The following is a 24955-nucleotide window of genomic DNA, read 5'->3' on the forward strand; positions in this document are numbered from 1 at the left end:
CCTGGGATGGGGGTTTGGTCCTGGTTTGCATTACCAAGGCAGAATGGTGCAGGCGGTCTCTGAAATGCTAAGTTGTGCTTGGCAGCCAGCAGCAGCATTTTCATACGAAGCCTTTGATGTTGGAAGGCGCTTGTGAAGAAGAGGTGCATAGGGCTTTTTTGTTTTTCACCGAATTTGTCTGCGCTGTCCCAATGTTTTCATGGTGTTTAGCAAACATGTAATCGTGAGCACAGCCACAGATGAGTGGCAGCTCAAGAGATGAATTGGTAGGCTCCCCTTGACAAATTTAAGCATAGCATCCATTAGGGCAGACAAGTGGAAAATCCAGAGATGACTGCTCTGCAATTTAACAGTCACAGCATTTGGAGAAAGCTGATGTCTTCCTCATCACTGATGATGGGTCAGGTTCAGAAAAAAGCAGAAAGCCCTCTAAAAACTAAAGCAATTTGAGCAAACGAGTCTAGCCGCACTGTATTTAAAGGCAGTTTACTTTGTGCGGAGCAAGTACAACCAGTGCTGATTCTTTGTCTCCAGGTCATGGCGACAACCCAGATGACTTCAGCCTAGAAGATGCCCTGTATGACCTCAGCACCAAGCGACGTAAGTCACATTTATTTATTCTTTTAAAGAGGAGAAAACAAATAGATGTCAATAGATGCAATTTGTTCTTTGGGATCTGATGCCGGTGGGAGGGTGGTGGAGGATACGGGCTACCTCATCGTCTGCCCGGGGAGATGCAGTGTCCAGGCTTGCCAACAGGTGGGACTGGAGATAGTCCTGGAGAAGCTGGTTGCTGACCTTGTGCCCTTCGCTTTCTGATTCCCGTGAGCAAACCGCAGAGGCACACCAGTGCTTTGATGTAGCGACAGCACTGACCACATCTTTTTGGCTTCCTTGCCTGCGTTAGTAACACCTACCATCAAACATGCCCCTGTTTGCCTGGAAGATAATGCATTAACTGCCGGTGAGGGCAACCTGCTGAGCCCGGCCGGGCAGGGGCAGCGCCGGGTCCTTCCCTGGTCCCTCTGCAACACGGTGCTTGAGGAAAGCAAACGGCATGTTGGGTTGTTGCTTTGCTTCGCTTAATTTCAAGTGTAACCCGTCAGTTAAAAGAAACTCATTTCTGAAAGGGGTGCCTTGCTGCTGGCATGCTGATATTTAATATTTGGCTTTGAACTCTATAAGTTTTATGTAAGCTGGGGCTGGGCTGTGTCACTGAGGGGACAGCGGTGCCTGGCAGAGCTCAGCCTCAGGCCTGGCAGAAACAGCGGCAAGGTCAGGGGGCTGGTGAGGGGTTTGCACCACCCTGGGTGGAGGAAATTCAGTGGAGCAGCTCTCATTTTACACCCAAAAGAGATAACCTAACCACCAGCACAGTAGCTGATGGGAGGAGACTCGTCTCCCTTCCAGGGGCACGTCGCACGCCTCCACCCAGCGCCGAGGGCTGAGCCCAAGCCAGGTCTGCACCTGGACACGTTGGCAGCTCCCCTTCACTGTTCGGCCATGGAGGCGCAGCAGCGGAGTTGCAAATGCCAGCGCCCAGGACCCCTCGCTGCCCGTCCCTTCCCATGTGGTTCCTGGTGACCGTCCCCAGACGCAGCGCCCGGCCGGGCGGTAGCAGGGAGCGCTCTGCGAGCGATGCCAGCCCCTGTGATCACACAAAATACACCTACAAGTATAAGTGAAAGCTGTAACAGGCTTCAAAACCTCTTACTTTATATTCTAACAACACACAGACACTTGGTCTGTGTTACGTTGGAGTTTATGTGGAATAAAGAGTCAGGATGCTCCGTGCATCTCTCCTGCAGCGTGCCGGGTTCAGCAGGAGGGGGATAGGATAGACTATGTGGTATCAGACTTGGTCATGGGTCTCAGGGATCTCATCTAGGATTTTGCAAGCCCTTTAATACAGTATGTGGAGACACCTGGTTAGAAACGCCTAATGGCCATCTCATGCAGAGGGAAAGCAGCGTTTCCCCAGGCTGGAGTCCCAGCTGCGAGGGGGGGAAGAGGCAGTGCTGTCCCCACAGCCTCCCCTGGCTGCTGCATCCCGCTCTGGACTTCATCACATCAGCCCCGGAATAAAAGCAAACAAAGGGTCTGGAGTCGGGTCACATCAAACCGTACTGGCACACTGGAAATGAAGCCCAGCAGAAGCACTCCAGTATTCAGAAGCGCAAATGGAAATTAATGGGAATAGAGCAGCACAACTCTTGCTCATAATTTATTCATATACTTGGTAATGCTAGCCACTATTAATAGATAGTGGTTTACAGGGGGTGAAAAAAATAACCCCCCCCTGAAGGCTGACTGTAGCTTGTTTTAGCCCAGGAGCGGCCAGGGGAGCTGGGATCTGAGCATCGGGGTGTCACCAAAATTCCTCCAGCTGACAGGGAACCTCCCGTACATAATGCAGCACTGGAAATTATCTGTCATTTAACTAACCGACCGGGCAGGGGACAACAAAACATTGGCAGCATACTCTTGTTTTCCACGCTGTTCTGTACAGTATCTGTCCTTGCTCTGTTTCTTGCCGTCTCCGGGAGTCTTAATTCGGAGCAGTTTATTACAGCTCTCTGCTTTTCACTTGGCGGGATGCTGGCCTGCACCGGGGCAGCGTTCAGCCCCAGACACAGCTGTGCCCTGCAGAGCTCTGGGCTCAATCCTGCACGGGGCTGCAGCCACTCGCCCTCACACACAGGCAGTCCCGCTCCCTGTGGCCATGCGCCGTGTGCGTGGGGGTTTCGTGGCTCTGGGCTACGAGGTTACAAGTACAAACCAACGACGGTCAGCTGGAAAGCTCGTGGTGAAATCTTTGCCATTTATTCTCAAACCAGAAGTGACACATTTTCGGTGATGCCCATGACTAACATTTTCTTCCCTGTCTGTTTTGTCACAGCCACTCCCAAGGGCCCCAGAAAGCCGGCAGGTGGGACAGGTGAGACCTCCTTGCGTGCATATCATTTAAGCACAGGGCGGGGTTTGCTTCCCATGGGGGTTTGAACCGTGCGAGTCCCCCCGTGGGCTGCACGTGTGCGGCTGGGTGCTGCTGCCTTAGCGGAGGCTTTGGGATGCCTTGGCTTGCCCGTAAGAAAGCTGGTGCCAGTGTGCATATGTGTGCTCCTCCCGTACGGCCGAAGTAAATGCAATATTGATATTTCTGTCCATGCTGAAGGCGAGTGACAGTGGAGCATTTGTGGCCAAGGCTGAATTTCACACACTTTCCAGTATCCTAATGGATAAGACACAAATCACTGCTCAGCCACACAAGGGCTTTTGTTTCTGGCTGCATAGCACCTACTAGCTTTCCTTCCAGGAGGGATCCCAGAGGATATATTCCTTCCTTTTTTTACTCCAAGATATCCCTGACCTTCACGGAAAGGCCCAGCCTGGTGACATTTCCCCATCCAGGGAAAAATGTCTCTCTGACTGTTTGCACCTGTCAGATGTGCTGGCTGGCTGGCTCTACAACATCTGCCCTGGTTGAGGAAGCTCCCTTAAATTCACCCGAGTTTCATCGCCAGCAGCTTCTCTGGCCAAAAATACCTACTTAAATATAGTGCGGTCACAAGAGCTGAGGGTTGCTCAACCCCGCCAGAGGAGCCTGAAATAAACAGTGGGGGAGCGCTCAGAAGTGAACCTGCTTGCCCCTGCATGAGGATCTTGGCACAAATTTAAGCAAATCCAACTGTCCAGCTCCTTGGCCACCATGGTCTTTGCTAGGAACAAGAAAAGCCAAGTGCCAAAAGCACGCGCAGGGCTTTGTCATTTGGATCGCAGCCCAAATGAGAGGCAGTTTGATCCAATAAACTCTCCCTGGGAAATGGATGCATGCCGAGGCCAAGGCTTCGTCTCAGCAAGTTTCTTCTTCCCCAGGGAGTGCTCTTTGGATGAGTGATGGCACCAGGGGCCTCCTGCGGCGGGTTCCTGTGCCCTGGCCCCATCTCCCATGCATGCTCCTCTCAGCCCAGGGTCACTCGTGGGCAGCTGTGCAGGGAGCAGAGCAGGTCCCAGCCACCGGATCAATCCCCGCAGCACCTTCTCATCTGCAGCCTCTGCCTCAGGAGATGCCGCAGGACACCGGCAGGTCTCCCCCCAAAACACATTATTTTGGGGTCACTCGGGCAGGGGGTGGGCAGCAAGCCACAGCTTGGATGGGGAGAGTTAAACGATGGCCAGGCTGATCTGAAGGCTCTGCAGTACGGTTGCGATTGAGTAGCAGAGCAGCTGGACGCCCTTTTCAGCTCCACGCTGACTCGGGTGCTGGTGGCCTCTGGCAATGGTGCAACGTCACTTGCACAGCACCCACAGAGCTGCGGCGCGGGGGATGCGTGCCGAAAGCCTCGCACCGTCCCCACAAACGATGGGGGTTTTAACGATCCCTTCTCTCCTGCGCGCAGGGGATGCGTGCCGAAAGCCTTGCACCGTCCCCACAAACAATGGGGGTTTTAACGATCCCTTCTCTCCTGCAACAGGCTTTGATTTGGCTGATTACTTTGACACCCCTCTGGAGACTACCACCAAACCAGCCAAGCCGACTCCGAAGCCCTTCCCTAGGCCAGGGAAGCCAGGTAGTGCGGAGCTCCCCCACACCTCGGGGAGGGTACACGTGTGCTCACCTTCAGGGCTCCAGATGGGGGAAAACGCTCCCTGAGGTAACCGGGAGCCATGCCCGCAGCCAGGAGGCTGAGATCAGGCGTTGACAGATGAGGTCTGGCAAGTTTTGGTGACCACCAACCGGTGACTTTAAAAGGTGACCACCTCCTCCTTCCCTGCTGTCATAGTGGAGCCGGCAGAGGAGATGCTCCAGGCTCTTGCTGACATGCCAGGAGGGTCAGCACCAGCATTTCACCACCCTCCCTCCCTTGCTGCCCACGTGCCCCCTGCATGAGCCGTATCGGGGGCTTCGCCAAGCGGCATTTGTAAAAGGTTTTAACTAGGATGGAGCTGTTCGCTGCTATTAGGTGGGAGATTTCATCGCCAAAGTCGCACATCCTTTATGTGTATCGTTTTGGCAGCGCCTGGTCCTGCTCCTGCTCCTGTGTGCTGTGGGTAGCTGGCGGGGGTGGCGCGGGGCTGCCCTCACAGTGGCAGAGTGCCCGTGAGCGGACGGTGGCGTGCGTCCCACCGGCAGCATGTTTGGGAGGGATTTTCCGAGCAGCCCTGCTTGTCCCCTTCTCAAATGCAAGCCCTGCTGACACATGCCCCGGCGCAGGGGATCCCTACGAAGGTGCCCACCACCGACACGGAGGGCTTGAGCATCCCCAGGGCACTGACGGTCAGGGGGTGCCCCCGGTGTCAGGGGCAGCTGAAGCTGTGGAGAGACCAGAGCACCGAACCATGCCAGTGCAGCCCCAGTCTCCCTGCGGGGAGGGTGTTCCCCTCCCAGCACTCATCCGAATGCATGTTTGAGATGGTAACATCATTTTCATCTCTTTTTTTTCCCCTCCCTTCAGACAACAGCTTTTGGGATGTCATCCGCACCACCAAGCAGCCAAAAACTACAAGGGCCCCTCCCAAGCATAACCCAGGTAAGCGTGAGCTCCCCAGCCCCCCACAGCTTCACCCCAGCACTGCTGCCAGCGCAGGCAGAGCCTTCGGGATGGCAGCGCTGCCCCTCGCCCCGGTATTTCCAGCCTCTAGTTTGTTTGTTCACATGAGACATCTAGGAAAAAAAAAATAAAATAGAAAACCACATGGCGGACAGGGTATCTCGGCATTACCCTGCACTTCCCCGGGGGTCTCGTTGGCTCCTGGACCATTTTGCCTTCCTCTGCCTGTTTTAAGGCTGTGGGCTTGCTGTCCTCCCCGGCACAGTGCGGTGCAGCACAGCACCGCACAGCACAGCACAGCACAGCACCGCACAGCACAGCAGAGCAGAGCAGAGCAGAGCAGAGCACGCACCCGGCACCGCTCTGGGCTCCACTGGCGCACCCGGCACACAGGCTCAGGGCACCCTGTCAGCCGGGTGCTTTGCTGCCTGTTCGGACAGAGTTTTGGCAATAGGTGCTCCCAGGCTTAAAAAAATAAATAATCAATTTTAGATCAGAATAAACTAAGGTGCGGGCTGGTGGGAGGGCTGAGGAGCTCAGGTTGGCTCCGTGCCACGGTTTTAGCTGCCGTTTAGCGAAGGCAATAGCTGCTCTGTCAGAGCCGGGCTGCTCAGGGTACCAGCTGGGCGGTTCACGGAGGAAAATAACACCAAGCAATCAAGTTGCAGGCTGCTCCAGCTGGCATGCCAGCGCGGCACAGCCGCCTCCTTCCCCTCCCAGGCGTCACCCCCGGCACTGCGGCTCGCTGGGCCCTGGGGAGCACCGGTTTGGCTCTGACCTTTTCTACCCGGCTTGATTTATCCAATTGCCTGGCACTTGAGCCACGGCACGAGACTGTTTCTGTGGGAAGAACACGACATTTCTCACCACAGTGGCGCAGGAGCACGAAACGGGATGGGTTTAGAAGATGCCACAATGCTGCATAGCGAAACCGGGAGATGTTTGTGTCGGGGGCTTCATCTCTTTCACTGGCACTTTTCCCTGGCAAAGCTGAGCATTTCCTTGATTAATTAATTAATTGCGGAGTTCCCCAGCCTGTGGCCAGCACTGCTAATGCCTGTGTTGTTTTCTAGCAAAGAATCCTATGGATTTTGACTTGGCTGATGCCCTTGATGATAAGAACGATGGGAAAGATGGTGGGAGGCCGGACATAAGGCCAGGTGAAGGTACGTGGACTTCCCCTCTCCATCCTACCTGCCACCAGCCGCGCTGTCCCCTGGGACCTGTGGGAGATCCTCCCCGGCCCCTCCCGGGCACAGGGTCTCACTGCCAGACACCATCCCAGCTAAGTGACGGGGTAAGGAGAAACAAAGGCGCTGCCTTGTCCGAGGCTCCTGCCTGCAGCCAGCACCACGCTGCCCTTGCCCTGCCCGCGCAGAGGAGGGGGATGTTTCCGCAGGCAGCGCAGCCCCTTCCTCCGGGGCCGTGGCGAGGGAAGGAGCCCCCGCCTCGGCAGTCCTTGGCAGAGAGGGGCTCTGCCTAACGACCTGTTGCCTGTCTGCAGGTTTCTTTCCCAGGGTCTCTTCTGACCCATTAAATTGTGGTGATTGTGTTAAGTTCCCCCTCGTCCTTGTACCTGACAGCTATTTAACCGAGGGCATGTGCTGTTGGGGTTCGCGGTCATTGCCAAGACATAAATCTAGAGCAGGCTTAAGTCCTGGCATAACATACGCTATGGGCTGGGAGATTTTTTTTCCATCTCTAAAATACTCTGGTGAATGAATCATTTGTCTGCCAGGATTGTTCCCCTGAGCACTTGAGCTAGAAAACAGACTTTGCACGGCTAGTTTATTGATGTCGGGATGGCTGTATACCCTGCTCACACGTGTAATTAATAGTCAGATATTTTATTAGATTGTATTAACTAGGTGACTTGTCTGCACTTTGATATTCTGGGCTTGTTGAGGTTTCAGACTCCTGCAGAAAAGGTTGAGGCGTTGAACTGCTGGAATGTGGCACCGCTCACAAACCAGCACACTCATTCCCCCGGCATTGCTGCACCCTGGACTGCCAGGGACCTCTCCCGGTTCTGGCATAGTCAGGGTCTTTTTTCTTTTTACACTCATTACTAAGCCCATAAATCTGTTTTTTGTGGTAAGCTGGTGAATAAGGCAGTCTCTTCCAGGCTGTTAAGGCAAAGATAACCCTTCCCAAGGCGCACAATCAGAGAAGGAGCCTTTTGCTGGCTCGGCGTTGGGTCTCTTCTCCCATCACGCGCCTTGCTGTGCCCCGAGGCTCCCTCTGGGACTGGAGCCGAGGGATTCAACAGCTCCGCTCATTCAGCTGCTGATTCCCAGACCGTGTTTCTCTGCACCTACCCTGCACAAATTAAACATTCCTACTACAACTGTGTCCGAAATAACTTTTTCACCTGTACCAAGCCGTGCCGGTGCTCAGTTCTTCCTGCTGCTCTGTCCGTCCGGGAAGGAGGAGAGTCAGCTCCCTGCCTGCAGGACCCTGGGCCAGGCTGGCACTGCCAGGGGCTCACCAGAGGCAAGACAAGGGCACGCTGGTCTCCAGCAGCACAGCCACTGCACACACAAACCGCTTCTTCCTCCCTCCTCCTCTGCCAGCTGAGACTGAGCAGCCAAAATGTTTCATGAACTCATAAATATGTCAGTCATTTTGGTTAAAAAATAATAATATAGTAGTATTTAAACTTTGATTCAGGGGTATTTCTTTCAAGCTAGACTTAAAGTCAATTATTACCTCTTTTATGAGCTTAAAATAATTTGGGGTTAAACTTTTTGTTAACATTTGGTAATTGTGAGAGAAGCAGAATTGCTTATTAACCAGTCCCTGTTCTCACTGGGGATGGAGTAGCTGGCTGACTGGGAGCCACTGGTTTAAATGGGCGTGCAAACCCCTGCTCTGGGCCCTGCTGCACAGAAAGCCCCACACGGCTCTTCAAAATAGATGGAGAGTTTTAGAGAAAATACTTGAATGAATAAAGCAACCTCTGTCTGCCCGGCAAAGAAACGTTTCCCCAGGAGCAGGGGTTTGCAGGACGCCAGTCCCACCCTGGGTGCGTGATGCTCACAGATGACCCCCGCCCAGAATCCCCCAAAAGTCCCATTTCCAGGCCCTGCCCATCCAAAGGCACTCGGTTTTTGGGATCCCTCTCATCCCCAGCAAGCGATGCACTATTTTTTCTTCCCGTTATGTTATTTTCTAGGCAGCTCTGGCTGCATTTGCCCTCCCAGGAAGGCGGCTTTGGTGTTTTGCTGGGTGAATTTGGCTTTTGCAGGTTGAGAGGGCGAGCTCCACCACTGCCACAGAGCACACGTGAAACGCGTGCCAGGTCTCCACGGGGAAGCCTGTGGCCACTACCTCCCGATGGGGCCGCGTCTCCCCTTGGGCGCCAACCACCATTTGTTCTTGTTATTTTTAAAGCCATTTCAGACGACGACCTGGCCGGCATCGTGGATGGCGGTTACAGCCCGGATAAGAAGAAAGGTAAGCGGTGACCTACGCACGTTCATTTGCTTTAGCAGTTGCGTCTCAGGCAATAACCGCCGTATTAGCCAACCTCCTAGAAACTGCCCTGTGCAGAGCAGAGCTCACCTTCTCGACAGGGGCGTGTGTGCAGGGAAAGGGGATGTCTCAGGGGAACACATAGTTTTTGGCCTCCACAGTCACACCTTGTGCCAGCGGTTGGAGCTGCTTATTTTTGTGCTTTAGCATGCGTCTCAGGCAATAACCGCCGTATTAGCCAACCTCCTAGAAACTGCCCTGTGCAGAGCAGAGCTCACCTTCTCGACAGGGGCGTGTGTGCAGGGAAAGGGGATGTCTCAGGGGAACACATAGTTTTTGGCCTCCACAGTCACACCTTGTGCCAGCGGTTGGAGCTGCTTATTTTTGGTCCCGTGGAGGCTCTGCAGCTCCAGCTGCCACCAGGGCAGATGGGACCCGCATCTCACCTACCACTTCAAAAGCAGACGCCCGCCCCTGTGCCGTGAGAGGGCACAAGCCTTCGTTTGCCTTCCACCATGCGACCACCGATGGTTGAAACAAGGAGGAAAACCAGCAACAGTGGGATAAGCCTGCGCATTTGCAAGGATCCACAGCGTTAAATATTAACAGCAGTTGAGTAAAGAGATGAACACCACAAGCCCAATCAACATTTAATGAATCCCTGTGCCGAGGACAAACCACATCAGAGGCATTAATACAATGCTGACCTGCTTCCATAAATTCAGGATGCAAGTGACTCGGTAAGGACTGCAGCTTCCAGCAGGAGCAGCTTCTCCTCCCAGCCCAGTTTCTGCAGGGAAGGTGATGTTAAAATAGACTTCAAGCCAAGTGAAGATTCCCTGACATGGAGCTTAGCCAGTCATGTCCCTGTGATGGCACAAGTATGCTGTGTGACTATCTGACAACGTTTCATTTATCCGCTCTTTACACCGAGAGCAGTGCGGGGCGGAGGTGAGGTTAACTGTTTTGCAGGCAGAGGTGTCCCCACAGAGGCTCTCCCCCAAGCTCCCCCCAAGCACGCACGGTGGGAGAGAGGAGCAGCTTCAGACCCCTCTGAGAAGCAACGACGAGCCACCCCAGGCAGCCAGGCAGAGGTGTGGGGCAGCAGAGACACTGCGCCCCACGGGGACATACGCTCACCCCCAGCCCAGGGATGCCCCTGGGGATGCGCTGCCGCCCTTCCCCTGCATGCCTGCTCCCTCCCAGGCTGCCTGGTACGGCAGTGGGGGGAGCAGAGGGGCGCGGGGCCGCTGATGGGCTTGTGTTTCTTGCAGGTGCCGGGGGTAGCACTGACAGTGACTATGGCGGAGGTAGGTACCGCTGGGGCTGCAAGGTCGGCAGTGGGATAGTGAGATAGTGGGATGGGATGGGTGGTGTGTATGACCGGGGCTGCAAGGTCGGCAGTGGGATAGTGGGATGGGATGGGTGGTGTGTATGCCCCCCTGCTGCACAGCACCCCGCTCTCTCTGGGCCCACAGGCAGAGTGGCAGAGACGGGGACGATCGCCGGTATCGCCAGCGCCCTGGCCATGGCGCTCATCGGGGCCGTCTCCAGCTACATCTCCTACCAGCAGAAGAAGTTCTGCTTCAGCATCCAGCGTAAGTCCCCCCCGACCACCTCAGGGGCACAGAGCAAGCACCCCCCTCTTTGCTCCCTGAACCCTGCTGCCATTTTCCAGCCTGGAGACAGGAGGGGGTGACCCCGAGCTGGCAGAGCAGAGCCCTTCCCTCCCCTCAGCCCCCTCACCCTGTCAGGCGTTGCACAGGCAGGGACCCACCAGCAACGACAGCCCCAGGACCCGCTGCCGTCCTGGAGGATGCACACAGCCCCTCACACGCACCCACTGACAGTCACAGCCGAAAACCAAAACGGGGACACTAAACAGGGTAAATATGGAAAAAACCACCACACCCCCAAACAAGCAAACCAACCAAAAAAACCCCAACATCTCAGCAAAAGGTAAAAACTCACCAGGCAGCAGCGAGGGAAGCACAGCGAGCATCTGCAACCACGGCTGTGTCGCGCCACCACCCCACCCTCCCACAGGCGTGCAGCAATCACTGCAATTAAGGGCAAATTAAGCAGCAAAGCTTCCTATTCCCAGAAAGTGCCTTTTGCACAAGCTGCCCCATAAAGTTGCTCGGTGTAAGCATTGCAGGAGGTGTCCCGACAGCCTCACCCCACAGCACCGGCCTGGCCATGGTGGGCTCCTGCAGCCTGTTATGGGGTGGTTGCAAACAGATGGAAAAAGCTCTGTTTAAATTAATCAAATGAAATCTCCTGCGAGACTCCTTTGCTTTGGGGGAAGGGTGTTCGGGGTTGGAAATTTGTGCTGGAATCGTGCTATTTTCCCAGTTGTGCCTGAAACAAACAGGAGCATTTTGGTAAATTAGATCAGCAGGAAAAGTCAAGTGAATGCAATGGAATGAAACACCCTTGTATATTCCTCCCACTTAAATGATATTTTGGCAAGAATAAATAATTTAAAAAAAAAAGAGTAAAGGCTTTGATGAGGGGGAAGCTGAGAGACACAAAGCCCCAGAAAGGCGGCAGGAAATTAAAGTTAATTATAAAGGAGGATTAATTTAAGCCATCAGACATGGCATGCTGGGCTAATGTCAGGCCTTAGATGCATTGCAATGCATGACAGAAATCTAAGAGCCGTCAGCCACTGCAAAAGTGGCTTTTTATTGAAAAACATAAATTGCATTTGGTGTTATCCCAGCAAAACACATGTCTTGGGGGAGGCAGCGGTGGTGTGTAATGACCACTTGCTTGAAGCGTGGAGGAACAGGCTCGGCTTTTTTCCTCGCCCAGCTGTCCTTCTGTGGTGGCAAGGCTGCGCCTCCATTTCTCGGGTTTGAGCCTTTTCTGATGAGCATTTGCTGATGCCTCTAAAGGCTGTGTACAACGCTGCCTAATATTCTTTACCCCACTTTGTTTTCTTAAACCGCGTCTCCCGCTGGCTAGCTGTGCCCTGGGCTATGGCTCAGCCTCTCGGTGTCCCTCTGCCCTGAGCCGCTTGCTGCGCCCAGGCAGGACGGGGGCTGTCAGTGCTGCTCCGGCAGCTCCTCTCCTGCCTCCATGGCTTGGCCAGCCACAGGCTGCAGTGTCTGTGCTGGCATGGGGTTTTATGGGGCTTTTTTAGCCAGTTGCAGAAACTTTCCTTCTCTCACACACCTTGGAGGCTGCGTTGCCCCATTGCTGCCTGAGGGCTCCCATCGCACTGCTTTGCCTCGGCCCCGGCACCGTTCCCTGCCTCCCTCCTTCCCTGTGAGGTACGAATTAGCCCCATCAACACCTGATGGTGAGACATAGCAGGTCCCTGCCACACTTTGCGCTACATTTAAATGCATATAAAGTTTAGATGCCTAAAAGTTGCGTGTTGCATGGCCGCAGCGTGGCTTGCCTCAGCCTTCCTTTGCAAACCAGCACGGCCCCCTCCCCTTCTCTGGTCCCTCCCTAACGGGACATGGCAGTTAGCACAGCACTCCCGTCTCTGCCTCTCTCCAAAGAGGTCCTTCAGAGGAGCTGTAGAGGACCATCACAGCCCTGCTCTAAACTGCTTCTTGCAGCTCTGCGTAACTGAACTTTTAAGGAGAACAATACCATCTATCTACGCGTAGAAGCAGCCCCGCTGCACAGCAGTCCCGTCCAGAAGACTTACCTACTCCATGCACTTCTCCTAGTTGAGTGCCTTAGCACAGGCCTTGCTGCCTCGCATGATGAAGATGAAGCAAAAGGCTCAGAAAAAAGGGCTGCTGCTCGAAGCTGTGCCTTCTAGGCAAGCCTCTGTGGTGACTTTAAAATCTAGCAACGCTTTCTCAGTACTGTTTATGGTTTGCTGATGTTTCTATACTGCTGTTAATGCAGAGGAGATTGCAAAAAGGCATCTTAGTTTTCACAGCAGATAGGCCCATTACCAGAGTTTTTAAGGCATCAAAGCAAATAATTTTTACTTTCTACCTTCCCATCTCACTGTCTTTTTTGTTACTTCTCAGAGGGACTTAACGCGGAATATGTGAAAGGAGAAAACATGGAAGCTGTCGTAAGCGAGGAACCCCAAGGTGAGAACCTTGCATTCCTTACCCTATCTGCATCTGGCCACAAAAGCAGCTTTACCGAGGGACTTCCTTAAAGTCCCTCATGCTGTACTGAGCTGCCGTGTCTCTTTGAGGAAGACACCACTTAGGTGATGCTGCAGCTTTTTGGGAAACACCCACCACAGTATTTTTCCCCCTTTATTGCACACAAAGGAAAGCCATGGCAAGAGACCAAGGAGCTCATGCTGCACATGGTGGCAGTTAATATTTTGCTTTCACGTTTTTAGCCATCGAGAGTGTCTTATACAAGAAAAGCATGATCCTTCTTTCAGTGACAGATAATCAAGGCTGCTGCAAAGACTTTTCCAATGTCACGTACAACCAACCAGTACTGGGCACCCACTGCTTGCGCTCTGGTTCCATCGTGTGCTATTGTACTCACGATTTTTTTTTTCTTTCTCCCTAGTTAAATATTCAGTACTGGAAACACAGTCAGCAGAACCACCAAAACAACACAGTGCGAAGATGTAAAGCTTGACCTGGGGCTAGAAAAGAATCACTCAGCAGCAAATGGAGATCTTACATGCTTGTAATTTAGCTTTTTATTTAATTTGATTCCAAAGCTATTTAATGTGTACTTAGGCTTGAACTGGCTTCTTATTGCTCTAGGCTTTAGGGTTAGAGTGGTAGTATGTGTTCATTTTTTGTAAAGAGATATATGCTTACATCGAGGTAATACTGTAGGTTTGATGTCCAGTTGTATGCAAACCAACAGAAGGTGCTTCAGTAGCAGTCAATTTTCAATTAAGGGACAAGGTCTTTTTCAAGGAGCAGAAGAACTTACAGGTATGAGGACAGCAAAGTGCCTGTAAGTAGCAATCCAAAGCAAACCATTCAACGCCCTTTGTAAAGCACCTCCAGCCAACTTCTGCCATCAGCTATGGGCCTGTCACTTCCAACGGCGGTGGTGAAAACTGCACATTTCCTGAGGGTAGACTGCGGTCCTTAGCATAGCTACACCTAAAAATAAAGTGCCTATGGGTAGGTCCCCAGGTGGGGCCTCGGGCTGAGGCAGGTGACTCCCTGCTCCGAAGCCAGGAGTTGAGGATGCTTCACCACCACACAGCGCTGCGCTTCTAACCGCATAAAAGGACCTGCTTTTCACACCGAGTCATAAATACAGGTAATAGCAGCGTGTGCAATGTTCACTTTTAGCAAATACCATTTGAATGCTTGACTATGCTAGAGATCAGAATGGAGCTGAAGCTGCCAAGCGATACAGTTTGTCTGTGTGACATGAGATACCTACATTGTCACTGAAACGAAAACTGTGTGTTTGGATGCTTCCAAGGACAGGTTCAGATCTCATTCACACTAGAACAAATTACAGATTTAACCCAACAGAAAATAAACAAAGTAGGTATCCCTTAAGACCTGTAACACTCACTGCCACAAGAGAAGTCAAGCTTAGCAAGATGCAGTCCCCACACCTTCTCCTCCAGTCATTAACACAACTGTTGAGAGCACTCCCTGGCACCAGAAAAAGGAGATACAGCTTCATCCTTTGTGTCACCGACTAACCTTTAAAAAGGTTAATCTCCTGAGAGATTAACTGAATCTCCTGAGAGGATGGGTCCTCCATCACCATCCTGCATGGGGTTCCTGCAGCTTTCTGGGAAGCTTCGGGCTGCGAGTGGTGCTCAGAAGGACACTGGGCTACCACCACGACAGCACCCTGATCCCACGCGGGTGCTCATGCAACCGTCTTCAATGTTGTACCAGTGCCAACACCTGACCTTCACTATGTTGCAAGAATTTGTGTTTATATTTCTAATCCCTCCCCAACCCTTTTTTATGGCTACTAAAATGTGAATACTACCACTTTCTGATACATTTATTCAAATGAATGATGACTTAAAACGCATGCTCTCAAGTGAAGGAAAATTCACATTACGTGGTATAAGAGACACTCACTATTTATATATAAACCTGAAATGTGTGCATTTTGTACTGTTTCGCAAATCCCATATTTTGTGAATGTATATTAAAAAAAAGCCTTTTCAGTTTGATGTACAAATTCACAGCTTTCAGGTAGGCATGACTTAGAGAAGGCCTTGCCAGGAGGCGAATCAGCCTAGGAGCATTGCTGCCTAACAGCTCCATTTGAAAGGAAATTGCCTAGTAACATGGTTAAGTGTTTTGCAATAGCTGCACAATTCTTTATGCTCTTTTTAACACTTGCATTTTTAAAGCCTTACACTAGCTCTAGCAGAACAGCTACAGTGTTTTATAAGGGAGACAAGTTCTAGGGATATACGGTGCCTCACGTGTATTCAGAACACTTAGGCTACACTACTGCTACGAACTACTGCTGCTTTGTTTTATGAATGTGTTTGGGTTAGAAAATAAAAATATTTATTTATTGGCTCTCAGAGAGTGGAAGCAGAGGAAGTAGAGATGGGATGCACTCTGTGTTTGCTTACTCCCAGAGGCGGCTTTTCATGGAGGAAGCGTGGTCTGCAGGATTCGGATCGTCACGTGCAGCAGCTCAGACGCCGATGCAGCCACGCAGCTGAGTTTGTGTACCTCCATTCCCAAACACCGTCGCCTGTTTTTCTTACTTAGCCAAACACATTTGAAAGCTGTAGCATGAAAAATGTTTTTAGAAAGTTCTTTAGATGAAGTGTTATGACACGGCATTGATGGTAACGAGGAGCCGTTTTCCTAGCTTAGATCAAGTGACCGTAATTCCCTTTCTCCTTTTGCTGATGACCATGTTTTCTGTAGATGCAGATCATCGGGTTTATTGCATTTCTGTCACCGTGCGCTCCCCGTTTGTCTAGTGGACAGTGCAATGGAGTGTCCAGCACTGCCTAAAGAATATAGCGCCTACCCCTCCTTTGGGAAACTCTTACACTAGAACATATGAGAAACACGTGTCTAATTCATGAATACTGCAGTTTAAAAAAAAAAAGGCAAAAAAAGCTGTTTCACTGAAAAAAAACCCCAGTTTTTAGAACTCACAAGTTGCTCCTTTCCCCAAGGCCCTTTCTATGACTTTGGTGAATACTTATGCCTTAGTGTTATTTGTAGGTATGTGGAAAACCGTAAATGCACAGTGAAAGGGAGTACTTCTTCAAAAATTTACAGTAACAGAATTCAAGATCTCTTTCTGTAGGATTTCACATAGGAAAATATTGACAAATACCATAGTAAAGAAATTAAACTTGGTCTTCTCTTCAGAACTGGACAAGAGTCAAAGTCTTAATGTGCGAAATACCTGTAAAGGCTCAAATTACTTTTTTATTGCAGTCTGTCTCCTTCTCCATCTGAACTCTCAGACCAGTCTCTGAGAAATAAGGAGTTTATACATCATCTATATTTTAGGCATTATAGCAACTGAGAGGATTCCTGTGTATTTTCCTAGTAGCGATCCAAGTTCTGAAACAACTGACCCAGCTCTGACCTCTCTACTTTCATTTAATTAGTATCTATTCTCTTTAAATCTGGATACGGAATTTTTAAAAATCCTGCACTTTGGTGCTGCATACTGGTACGAACTTTCTCATCCTTTATAAAAAAAGGCCATAAAGCACTGGAAAAATGGGATTTTTTTTTTTATGAGTCCAAAAACTGTATCTACAGCTGCCCTGAAAGTTTACATACTACGTGTGCTGCGAGTCCTTTTTCTTTTCACACCTCACTTCTTCAGCTTAACTAAAGCTATTTTTAATAAAATGATTCAGAAAAGGTTTCTCAATTACAGAGAAAACAGAATTGAAATAATTGAACTAGCGCTTTTCATGTTGTTTATTCTACCAATTACTTTCATTTTCCTTTGGTAATACTGTAGTAGTTCCTTCATTTGAGATTTGGCAATACTGCAGTAGTTTCTTCGGTTTAGATTCTTCAGTTGAGAATACTCTGACATGAATTTCAGATATTTTGGCACTATAAATTCAGTTATTTTCATGCAACCCCACTAAGGAACTCTCACAAGTGCTATACTGTCATTCTTACCTACTCATTTGTTGTGATAAAAATGGAATTAGTCCATAATACCATTTCAAATTCTGAAAAAGTAAGACGAGTTGACAGGCTAAGGCTTTAAAAATTTGCTTCTGCAACAAAGGAGGTTCAGGAACAAATGAAGTTCAGAAACAATGGCATTGTGAAATTAGAGAATCCTTTCTTTTGAATGAAGTCCTTACTTAAAAGCAAGGCATATTGTTTGCTGATGCAGAAGCGATCTGTACCAAATGAAGGTTGAATGTTACGCTGTGAAAAGATAAGATTCATTTTGCTAACGTGCATGTAAGGATCATGGGGGTAAAAATCAGAATTTGACTACCATTGGAAAACACCAAATAAAACAAGTTGACTACTAAGACATTTCAGACAATTTTTTGTGGGTTTTTTCATGTTGGAAGTAAACTGCAAATGGTGGGCTATATCCTTATTGTACATAACCTCTTCTGTAACTACACTAAAGTCTTTATTTAAAAAAAAACAAATTAGACTTTGTGAGAAAACAAGTATCATTATGAAAACTTTAATTTAATGGTAAAAATGAAGTATTTGCGCACACACACGCTCTCCTCAGGTCACCCAGCAACTCAACTCTAGGTAGTGCCCTGTGTCCCTGGCTGCACTCGGCACCGCTGGTTTTTGGTCCTTTTCGCTGCCCTAGGTTTCCTGCAGTTTTCTTTGGAATTTCACATCCAGTAGATGAATCTCCCATGCAGTGCAAACTAAGCTTTTGACCTTTGTATAATGATGCAGTGTTTAGTCTCACAGCCAAAAAGGGTGGTTTATATTTCAAACTAGCTAATTCTGACTCATACTTCTTGTAGAAATAAAATTCTTTCTTCCCAACTGCGCAAGACCTGGCAGTAAAAAGATCTCTAATATGATACCCGCTTAGTTCAGCAGATGTGATCTCTCAGCAAACAGACATTCCTTTTTGCTTTTTAACGTAAATGCTTCATGTGGGGAATACTCTAAACTGCCCATTTTACTTTGTCCTCTGCTGTGGGGCTCAATGAATGGGAGTTGTTGATCCTTTATTTCCAGCTTTTAGAGAACCAGCCATTCTTGGTGTTACTACATACAGCATATGAATTAGTACAGCTTTTCTCGGAAAATAAGAGAAAAATCAAACACTTCTTGTTTAAAGCTTTAACTCCTTGAGAGGAAGGCTGCCTGTGCAGGGAACAAAACCAGGCAGATAGGAGTGTTTACCAGCTTTAAAAGCCTTCTTCCATTTTAATGAAACAACAAAAAAATTTTATCTACAAAGGAGGAAAAAGTGTAATTCAGCTCTGAAACAGGACTAAAATGGCAACGTGTCTGATGCTGATGATTCACTTAACATTACAACCAAAAAATGTTTCAGTTGGTTACCAAGGTTTCAGCCCATTCTGGGACAACAGGAAAATTCTACAGGTCAAATTTAACTGCTTGCTGTCTTTGCATATTCTCTTTATACTCAGCAGAGTCAAAACCAAAAACTAAACCAAAAGAAGATCCAGCTTGTGAATCAGAAGTGAATAGTTCTGTCCAAGGTGCATCAGGCAGGGAACAGGGTTCTGGTCTTTCCTCAACCAGTTCAATACTGCCTTATTAAAAAAAAAAAATAATGACAGAATTAGTTGTTAAATCAATAGGAAAAAATCTGATTATCAGGAATCAGACTGAGTACAAAGACAGTCACCTCTTCAATATAAAACTATGCTTTAACTAGCATGTACGAGCTATATCATGCCTTTGAAAACTGCCATGCTAAGTATATACAAAAACATCCATTGTGCTTACACGTATTAGAGCAGGACCCCTCCCCCTGTCCTCTCCCTTCAGATCAGAGAAGACTCACCAAGCTATGCCAAAACTTGTGGAAAAACAGCCAGTCAGTTGAAATAACTGGTATTCTTCTATGCAAAACCGAATCCTCAGATTTTAGCTCTAGGAATCTAAGCTTTAAAAATCTCAGAATGCCCACGATAATCCAGTCATCACTTTTACAATAATTCTAGAGAAAATGTTGTGATTATTAGCAGCAATAAAGAGGAAAACTTCAAAAGATTTTCTTTAGCACTGCATTTTAGAGATAATGTGCTTTACTTTAATATACAGTTAAAATGTCAAGGAAATCGGAAGTGTGGAAGAGTTTAATTCAATACCAGCTCAACATATTTTGGCAATGTAAAATTCACTGCTGGCATACTGTTCAGCAGAACCATTTTTACAGGAAAACATCTTTCATCTATTTATAAAAAGCCTGAGGTTGATTAAGAGATGCAACGTTGCAAGCCTTCCTGAACTTTGTTCTTGTAGGTGAGTATCTATTATAAAAAGCATTCACTATAATAAAAAGGACACGTTGAAATACCCTGCACTGCACAGTAAACTTGTAAGACTGGATACAGCACATTAGCCTTCCCAGTTGAAGTTGCAGAAGTGCTCAGCAGCTCACCTTACTCATCAACTGTATGCTACATATATGAATGCAGAGAAACAGGAAAGTGCCATCGCATATTAAGAACAAATGCGCAGTAATAAACGGATACTCATAGTAAAAACCACAGTCAGCATATAGAATCAATTGGCTCTTAAGAACGGGGCTTAATTCCCACCAGCAGAACTTGGAGCCATACAAGCACGCGTCAAAAAGCAGAGCTGCAGCATTTTAAGTGCCCTAAGGAGAAGAACCAGATTCTCACGAAACACAGCGAGGAGAACAACCCACGGAAAATCTTCAGCATGCACCATTTCTGGGCCTTCCACGAAAGCCACTGAATAATTTTTTAAAAGGTTGGATGTTATAGTAATCAAATCTCTCTGATATGAATATTTCAGGGGGGAGATGAAAGAAAGTTGGGAATGTATATTTTATATGAAAACACAGTTAAATTATTCATTTTATAGAAAAAAATGCTAGTAGCAATTTAGAAAACAAAAAGCCAAGAGGCTTTATTTCAAGAAAACCAATTAAGATCATATTATTTAAAAACTTTGTCAAACAAAGTCATTACAAGTTAAGGTCTTCAAAAGAGTTTGGACAGGCAGGATCCATTTTCTGAATTTACAGCTTAAAACCACAGGAATATGCATATGGTTAACATCACATACACGTGTGTATAAACAGACACAGCTTTGCATTTTGTGTGTATACTTTAAAACAAAACACGCTTAACAAAATGTGGAGCTATACAGACTATACAATTTACACAGCTGGGTGTCATTCCAACCCCAAATATTACCATTTGCTAGAAAACAAACTTTTACTTTGTACAAGACTTTGACAGGAACAGGTTTACCCCTCGCTCAGGAGGCTGAAACTGAACAATAAGCTAAACAGTCAAAAGACTTTATTTCAACTTGTACAAAAGGCATTAAAAAACCTACAATACATGCTTTACCAAATATATTACATCATACAAGTCAGTGTGGTGTACTTGATAAATCCAGTTTAACTTCATCCACTTTTAATGGCATATTTAGTTGAAACGTAAAACTAACTACACTGGAAAACATTTATTTTAAAATCAATTTCCAAGTGCATTAATTACCTAACAAAAATAAATTGCTCTAGCCAAAAAAAAAATATATATATTACTGAGTGAAATAAGGAGCTCCCATTCAGAAAAATGTTCTGTGTTCTGTGTAAGCATCATGTGGCATTTAATCTGATTCTCTCAACCAGGCATGGCACCCTAGGCAGTGTGAGAGGCATTTTTCTGTCTGCTTGGCAGATGGATTCCTTTTTAGGATGGTTAAATTGTTAGCTGCTCAAAACAAAGTTTAATTTCACAATTGGTGATTTAGCTAGAGATGTCAAAACACATGTGGGAACTGCCAACAAGGAAATATATCACATCTACTGAAGCTCTTTTTGGCCTCATCATGGTAATATCAGACACAGAGTAAGGCATGTAGATCATAGCAATTACAAGTCACTCACAATCCTTTTGTGATGGGAAAAGCATTTCACCTTCCTCTCTGTATTACCTGACACAAATTTTTTCACATGGCTTTTGTTACACATCACACAGAGGTGTGCACCGGCGTGGCTGAATGGGAAGGAGATGAACCTCTGTCAGAGGAGGAAGAAATGGATCGTGTAGCAGCTTCCCGCTGCAAATCTTCAACCTTCTTCTGAAGCTCCGTCCGGATGGCAAGGAGCTCTTTAAGATTTTGATGGATTGGAACCTGCCGGGTGAAGAAAGAAAAGGCTTATTTTGACTCTCATAGCGAGTTATCTTCTCAAGCAAGGCTTCCACTGTTTCTTTCAGTAACACAAGGAATCCAACACCTATGAATTTCAGTATATCAATATTTAGGGAAAATGTTTCTTTAGTCATTTGACATGAAACATTTCAGCAAACTGTCCCTTTCTAACAACACAGTTGGCAGGAAACCTATTCAAAAGACTGTTTGCAAATGGTCTTGATGGGATACCAAAAATATTCTAATAAATGTACCCCTATTCCTTATCAATACCACTTTCAGTTGAACTTAAAATGCCTTTCCCAGGAACTATTTCCTCTGCCTGTTGGGACAGAACTTGCTATGTAAAGAGAGTAGAGTTCACAAAGCTGGCTCCGCACAGAGCATCCTGTTACTCTTCTAACCAGGCGCCTTTCCAAGAGTCTGACACCTTCCAGCTTGTCAGTGAGAGAAGTGCTGCAGCCACGTGAATTGTGCTTGTGGTGGACCTCCCAGAGTCACACTCTGATAAGCCTTTCACAGAAGTGGGTCGTACAGGTTTCTGCCTCTGCTTCTGACAGTACCCAAAAAACACCAGAGATGCACCACTCTGCCTCAGAGTTCTAGGCACTTTTCACGCTCATCTGGAACATTCAATTATACCATGGCCAAAGGAAGATGCAGGCCACACTGGTTTTTGCAGCTGGATCTGTTATCTCAGACAAGCAGAGAGAGACCTCCCCTTCTTCCAAATGCCACAGAAAGGCCAAAAAAGTTTGACTGTAAATTGCTTTTAATTTATTTTATCCTGTATAAACTCTAATTGTTTATAACTTTTGGAAAGAGCAAGATGGGAAAAGAATTTAATTGGGCTGGTGAGACAATCATGGGGAAATGCAGCAATGGGAAACCTATGGATTGCTAGATGTTGTAAGTAATTTATACCCTGGGCTTCTGGAATGCCAGGCTCCAGGGAACCACATCCACCCGTGATCACTTCCTACTGCTTGAAAGTGATTACAGGGCTGGGATACACACCTGAGCATGAAATTTTCACATGGTGGTGTGTGAAGAAGACACCAAAACCCAGAAAGGGTTTCTCTTCTTGCCATCAACCCTCAACCGAGTCACAATTTACAATTTTGTGAATTCTGGCTTTTTAAACAACGTACATCAAAAATCCATGCATTTGATTTTGACATTTTCAAAATCTAACACTCGTGTTTCTGAAACAGGAAAATACCATTTCATTTCTAACTTTAGTTCTAGCTTAAAAGAATAAAATAGTATCAAACAGTCTGTTTTAGGTCAGCATTTTTTTGGCCATATACTTTTTTCTTGTTCATGGCTTAGCCCATGAACAGGAACTTCAGTGTATTCACAAAGTGCTGCTCCCAGTACCCTGGGAGTCATCAATTCATCCAGCGTGTCATCTACAGCAATTTTAAAAGCGTAACTTTTTGAGTCTTCAGCAGAACAATCGCTGCACACCACCAAGCTCCCAATGACCCTGGAGTCCTGCCTTCGCTATGCAATTAATTCCTTCTCTTCTTGAAATCTTCTCCTGCATCTACCATACAAACTCTTTAGCCAGTGAGGCCACAAGTCTACAGACAACAGCCTCCTCCACTAATCAAACACAAAGCACACCCTCCAGAAAGCCAATGTCATTTTTCTGAGGCAGTCTACAGAAAATTTATACAACTAAAAACATGGCAAAACTGAGCCTGTTGATGAAGAAAGTTTCTCCAAGACGCTGTAATACACACTATGGAAAATGCGAATTTCAGTGAAGACTAAGACTTTCTGGAATTAGCACTCCCCCTTTTTTTTTTTTCTTTCCTCAAGTAAAAGATCCCTTCCTCATACACTCCCACTTCGGATTTCTTCTTTATGAAGACATTTTCCTGAAACACTTAGGTCTGTAACAGAGTGATTTATCATTGGTATCATTAGTCACGCAAGCCCTGGTCATGGGAGATCTGTACACCTGATTTCTGCACAGCTTAATCATGATTCAGCATAACAGGCCAATTTCTCCTAGACACCTTTCACACAGGCATTAACTGGTGTGATCCACTGCACAATGCTCAAACACTCATAAAAAGCAGTTCCATACAACTGGCTTTTGGGGAACCCACTACAAATCCTTTCAGGATACACTACACAAAAGCCGCTGCAGAACTTGGCACGCTGTGTAAAGTGCTTCAAGGAGGAAAAGCGTGGCTGCACATCTCAACCCATCTTCTGCATTGCCCCAGAACCTAATTCAACAAGACACATGCTCAAACTTTGATGCAAGTGCTGTTCTCCCCATGCATCCACCTCAAAGAACAGGACTGTCTTTAAATAAATTAGCTAAATAATAGTAATGACATTTTAAAAGTGTGTATATTCAAGTCACACAAAAACGCTCTTCAACATTGAGGTTGCAATATTATGCTCTCAAAAAATTAGGAGGTATCAGAATGAAGATTACTTCTCCAAACTCAATTCAGCCTTCCTGTACATCTGTATAAAATCGGTGGTTAAATAAACATTAAAATACTAGTTTCCCCCTTGTATTCCTCATTTATTCAGTGCACAGTTTGATGCCACTCAATTAGTGAGCAGTTATTCAATATTTAGTTTTCTTTGCAGTGTCTGACCCCATCCTTTATTTATTCTTCTGAACTTAAAATGCTTAGGTTTCCTTTTCTGTACGTTCATCTCAAGTCAAGAAACAAATGTATTTCTGCAGCACCCTAATAAGGTATGGGAGTACTAACACTCCACTTTTACAGACAAGGATCTGAAGCAAGCACCTCCTAATTTTGCATAGCTTGATCTCAAATTGGTTTAACAGAGAACTTGGGAATTCTGCAATTCGGCCTCGTGGGTATCAAGCAGGACACCCAGTAAATAAGGAGCACACACATGGTGACCACTCTGCTCCAGGTGATCTCCCTTACAACAGAGGAATCCTCTGGCACAGGCAGGGAGAAGCCTCATTTCTCCAGAGCAGCATCCTGCTCCCTCACCCACGGGACAATTTTTCTTTGTCTGCAGCTGTGCCCCCTCCAGGCTACTTTCTCAGATTGTATTCCATGGGTTGAACAGAAAGCAAAGACCTCCAACACTTGGAGTATTATTCACTCCTAGTTCCTATTCCCAGTTTGTCACAACTCTCTCATAGACTCTGTATCAAATCCATCTCTCAGTCCTTTTACTCTCATTTATTCTCAGTCCTTGAGAATTCACTGAGATTGTTCCAGCCTCAGACCTCCAAATTGGATGAATTTCTTCCAGGATGTGACCAGGCATATTTCTGAAACATAATCTCTCTTACTGAAATCTCATGTTTGCCCTAGAGATGGAATATTTGCAGAAAAACAGCCCCTCACCCCAACAAAAGAAGTCTACAATACCAATATTTTCATATGGGAAAACATTTTTCTTAGTCACATGCTCATAAGCAACTGAGCCTTCTTGGATGAAGTTTTACAAAACAATTCAGTCAGACACACATACTTAGTGACTCAATACAAACCATTAAAGTCTGGCAAAACTGTAAGCAAGGCAGAGTAGGGTCTTATAATGGAAAAAAAAAAAGGGTCATCTTTAAAATGTTTGCCATCTTTTAATAAGCGCATGGTAGATGTTGTCGTGGTTTAACCCCAGTTGGCAACTAAGCACCACACA

General features: G+C 47.3%; 2 protein-coding genes across 4 annotated transcripts in view; one reads left to right on the forward strand and one right to left on the reverse strand.

Annotated features, from left to right (window-relative positions):
* Positions 1-258: 258 nt before the first annotated feature.
* CD99L2 (CD99 molecule like 2) lies at positions 259-17461 on the forward strand. The gene is made up of 11 exons (XM_019471021.1): positions 259-266; positions 482-600; positions 2900-2938; positions 4476-4571; positions 5457-5531; positions 6626-6718; positions 8946-9008; positions 10301-10336; positions 10505-10624; positions 13028-13093; positions 13536-17461. Exons 1-11 carry the CDS (start codon positions 259-261, stop codon positions 13598-13600), a joined length of 780 nt encoding a protein of 259 aa, XP_019326566.1. The 3' UTR covers positions 13601-17461.
* An 888-nt stretch (positions 17462-18349) lies between these two features.
* Positions 18350-24955, reverse strand: part of MTMR1 (myotubularin related protein 1) — a 45747-nt gene continuing 39141 nt past the window's right edge. For 2 of the 3 annotated variants that reach the window (XM_009275335.2, XM_009275334.1), the window contains one exon: positions 19592-21277. In XM_009275335.2, the coding sequence (XP_009273610.1) occupies positions 21113-21277 (165 nt within the window). In that variant the 3' untranslated portion in view covers positions 19592-21112. Of the gene's footprint in view, positions 18688-19591; positions 21278-24955 lie in introns of those variants that run through there. The other variant, XM_009275333.2, reaches the window with a different exon arrangement.

The sequence above is a fragment of the Aptenodytes forsteri genome, unplaced genomic scaffold, assembly GCF_000699145.1.
Source record: "Aptenodytes forsteri isolate BGI_AS27 unplaced genomic scaffold, ASM69914v1 Scaffold143, whole genome shotgun sequence".
Lineage (NCBI taxonomy): Eukaryota > Metazoa > Chordata > Aves > Sphenisciformes > Spheniscidae > Aptenodytes > Aptenodytes forsteri.

Excerpts from the sequence above, each read along its gene's own strand:
- CD99L2 (XM_019471021.1), top strand. Across the intron at positions 601-2,899 it reads TGACCTCAGCACCAAGCGAC|CCACTCCCAAGGGCCCCAGA; the intron begins GTAAGTCACATT and ends GTTTTGTCACAG. Across the intron at positions 10,337-10,504 it reads TGACAGTGACTATGGCGGAG|GCAGAGTGGCAGAGACGGGG; the intron begins GTAGGTACCGCT and ends CTGGGCCCACAG.